At 46.5% G+C, this 4,033-nt stretch overlaps 1 protein-coding gene across 1 annotated transcript in view; it reads right to left on the minus strand.

Annotated features, from left to right (window-relative positions):
• Window positions 1-219, minus strand: part of Rtkn2 (rhotekin 2) — a 62,061-nt gene extending 61,842 nt beyond the window's left edge. Inside the window, exon 1 of the mRNA XM_008837300.3 lies at window positions 45-219. Within this exon, the coding sequence (XP_008835522.1) occupies window positions 45-80 (36 nt within the window). The 5' untranslated portion in view covers window positions 81-219. The remainder of the gene's footprint in view (window positions 1-44) is intronic.
• Window positions 220-4,033: the final 3,814 nt, after the last annotated feature.

Below are 4,033 nucleotides of genomic sequence, written 5' to 3' on the forward strand. Positions count from 1 at the left end.
GTGTTCAAGGCCCACCCGCATGCTGGGCTCCGGGCCTCGCTCACCTGCGGCGCGGGAAGCCCCCGCGGCGGCCCCTCCATGGTCGGCGCACGCCGGGAAGATTTGAAAAGTGCGCGCGGGCTGCAGCGCCGGGGACGCCAACCGCCCGGCCGTACCAAGTCCCCGCCGCAGGGGGACCGGCTGGGACGCCGCGCACGCGTACTCGCGCCCCAGGCTGCCTGGCCGCCGGAAGTCCCGCAGACCGGAGCTCGGAGCTGATCCTCCGCTGCCGGAGACTTAAATCTGGCTGGGAGTGGGCGGGGCCTGTGCCTGACGGGTGTGGCCTGTGTCGGTGGGCGTGCCCGGGGTTAGTGGGCGGGGCCTGAGAAGTGGCTGCATGGGAGGACCAGGCCTCAGTTCTTCCCGTCGGACTTTGCGGTAAGAGCTTTCTCCAGCATCCTACCGGAAGTCTCTGAAGGGATGGAGCTGGACTGACTGGACCCCAAGACCTCTCCAGGACTTCCGGTCCCATGGGCTCACTCTCAGATGACCAGTTGACCTGGCTCAGCCGGGACTTGCTTACCCAAGGAGCACAGCAAGGCCACCCCACCGGGGTCACTCAGACGTCATGCCCTTGTTCTTCAGGCTCCTGAGAACCTTGTCAGACATTTTGCGAGTTATAGTGCTGAGTTTCTTCCCACTCCAGCCCCCTCCCCCAGAGTCCTAGACAGAGTACTACTCCGAGAGCTCCTTTCTTGCTGGCTCTAGAGAGTCTCGTAGTCTTTCTTTAGAGTGGGGACAGGTAGGTGCAGAGGTCAGAACTCAAGCACGTAGGCAACTGGTCTGCCACGGAGCTACATCCATCCAGCCCAAAGCACCATATTTAATTAAAGCATTTACACACCCTTATAAAGTGTTAGGCTTGTTCCTTGGCTTATCCTGTGCAGGAAGCAGCCATGGGAGTTGGACATTTTTCCCTGAGGGAAGCGTCTACCAAATCATAAAAGGCCTGGGACTCTTCTCTATACAAAGTGTGACCTGTTTTTATAGTTCCCTGGACAACTCCGACTGGGTCAGTTGTTCCAGTGCGCCACCAATTGTGTGCTGAAGACAAAGTGGACTTTAAATCACATGGTCAGCTTACCCACAAACCCCCTTTTAAAGCAGTTCATTGGAAGATGTACTTAGAATAAGAGCAGTGCCAGTGAGATGGCTCAGCAGGTAAAGGTTCCTGCTGCCACGCCTGATGACCAGAACCACCACGTCCCCTCTCCCCCCGCCGGGAGATGAAAAGAGAGACCTGACTCCTGTAGGTAACCACCGCACATTGGCACTAACATGGACCGACACCCACACCTGAATGAATTAATAAAATGTGATAAAATTATATATAAAATATGTATAATGAGTGCCCTGCTCTCAAGTGGTTCATTGCCTGTTTGAGATCCTCTGGACTAGGTGACTCTAGAAGCTGCCCAGTTAGGAGTGATTCTGCTCTTACATTACAACCTGTGGGTCATTCCTAATAACCCACAACTATAAAATATGTGGGACTCAGAATTACCAACACCTAGCTCACCTAGTTCTCTCCAAACATCATTTCTGAATTCCATTGTTGTTAGGTTCCCCTGACCCCATACAGCTCTCATGCTATGACTTTGTGGTATAATTATCCCCTACTAAGGTGAGCTGCAGGAGCCAGGAATAATACCTGACTCATAAAAGAAATACACATAGAGCTCATTTTCAGACACACAATATTTACCATACAACACACAGCTCTTAGACTCAGATCAAATTACATGCCACAGGCAGCACGTGAGAAAACTGGAAAGGTGACCAACTTGAAATGGGAGACTGATGTGGAAATTTTGATGAGTGAATACTAGCTGAATTACTAGATGTAATACTCTAAGAAAGCAATCTGGGGAAGGCCATGTTTAGTAATTATCTGTAGAATATAGTTGCTTTAAAGCCTTTACTCCTTGGAGAAGACATGATGTGGGCCTATCTCTTTATGATCAAGGGATGCCCTGGAAGTACTTAAATGTTTACCTACTAGCTAGTGATTAAAGTACCTCACTGTAGGACTCTGTTTCCGTATGTATCCCCAGGTCCTTTCTTGTTACTGCTAGTTTCATCAAACGTAATTATCTTTGATGTTTGTAATGTATATAAAAATAGAATTGGCCATGCAAACAACAAAAGGTTAACGAGCAGGGGCTAAGGGTCTAGCTTGATTAGCAGAGTGCTTGCCCAGCATGCATGAGGCTTTGGGTTCATCCCCCAGTGCTGCATAAATCAAATATGGTGGTACATGCCTATAATCTTAGCCCTCCGGAGATAGAGGCAGGAAGATTAAAACTTGAAGATCATCCTTGGCTGAACACATCCTTGGTCTCAATTCGAGGCCAGAGGCCAGTCTGGGCTACATGAGACCCTGTCTCAAAAGAAAAAAATAAAAGTTAAAAGAGTTCACCAGCAGAAGTTGTATTAATTAAAATTTTTATTTATGTAGCAATGTATTTATTTTAAAACTCAAGAAAATAATAGGCATTACTTTTACTACTTGAAGGGTAAATCATCAGGGTATCCCTTAACCTACCCTCCTCTGGCTCTCACAGAAGATATTAGATATCCACCCATCCCCTTCCAATGGAGGTTACATAATGGAATCACTTTAAAAAATATATTTGGTCCTTTTGAGACAGGGTCTCCCTATAGCCCCAGCTAACTCACTATGTAGACCAGGCTGGCCTTGAACTCACAGAGATCCGCCTGCCTCTGCCTCCCGAGTGCTGGGACCACAGGCGTGCGCCACCATGCCCGGCCATTTCCTATGTTTCTATTCTTAACTTTCTTATAGGCAAAGAAAATATTGAACTTGAATTCAGCTCCCCCTTACATAACAGAGCCATTGTTTTGCTTTTGTTTTCAAGATTTATTTTATGTATGAGTGTTTGTCTGCATGTATGTAGGTGTACTACCTGCCCAAGCCAGAAGAGAGTCAGACCCCCTGGAACTGGAGTTACAGACAGTTCTGAGCCACTGTGTGAGTGCTGGGAACCCAACCCCTCCGTCCTCTACAAGAACAGCAAGCACTCTTAACTGCTAAGTCATCTCTTCAGACCTCCACCCCACACCCCCTTAAGAAAAATAGTTTACTATAGAACAGCTAACTTTTAAGATTTCTGATTTCTAAGAGTCTCCAAAAAGTCCTATTAGAAAGTTACCTTGGTGGGCAGGTGAGACGTCTCAGCGGGTAAACACTCCTGTCACCTGAAGATCTGAGTTCAATCCTCAGGACCCACATGGTAGAAGGAAAGAATTGACTTCCAGAAGTTGTCCTCTGACCTCAACACACATTCCTTGGCATGGGAGTGCCCCCCCCACACACACACTGTAAAGTAATGTCATTTTTAAAGTTTTTAAAAAGAAAATAATTTGGGACCTTGTAACCCTACCTGTTCATCTTACAGATAATGGAATTAGAATAACTTCATAGAGAAGTTCTATTTTAAATCATATCCAACAGAGAGGGAGAAAGGGAAGAAAGGAAGGAGGAGAAAGGAGGGTGAAGGGAGAGAGGAAGGGCGGGGGCGATAGAAGCAGGTGAAGATGCTAAGCAGGGATGTATAATTTTCTTAAATGAATAAGTCATCTACAAAGTTGAAATATCATCTAATCATCAAGAGGATATGGGGTGCTGAGTCTGAGGACTTACTAGCCATGAAACTTTGACAAGCTGAAATTCCTTATCTGTAAAACAAGAAAGGTAATACCTATCTTATCTTTTTAAAGTTGACAGTCAGATGAGACAAGGTTTGCAGAAAGTGCACTGTAACCCTGTTTCCTACAAATACAGGAACCATTACTAGTAGAGCAAGCATATATGGGTATATAGTCAACAATATTAGGCCCACAGGACTCTGAGAACTGATGGGAATAAACATATATATTGAGACATATTCAGGATATATCATCTCCCACTGACAATATCAAGAATATGTGTGAGGAAAAAACACCCACAAAGTTACAAGCCAGATGTGGGGTA

Source organism: Nannospalax galili, unplaced genomic scaffold (genome assembly GCF_000622305.1).
Source record: "Nannospalax galili isolate Female #2095 unplaced genomic scaffold, S.galili_v1.0 scaffold178, whole genome shotgun sequence".
NCBI lineage: Eukaryota > Metazoa > Chordata > Mammalia > Rodentia > Spalacidae > Nannospalax > Nannospalax galili.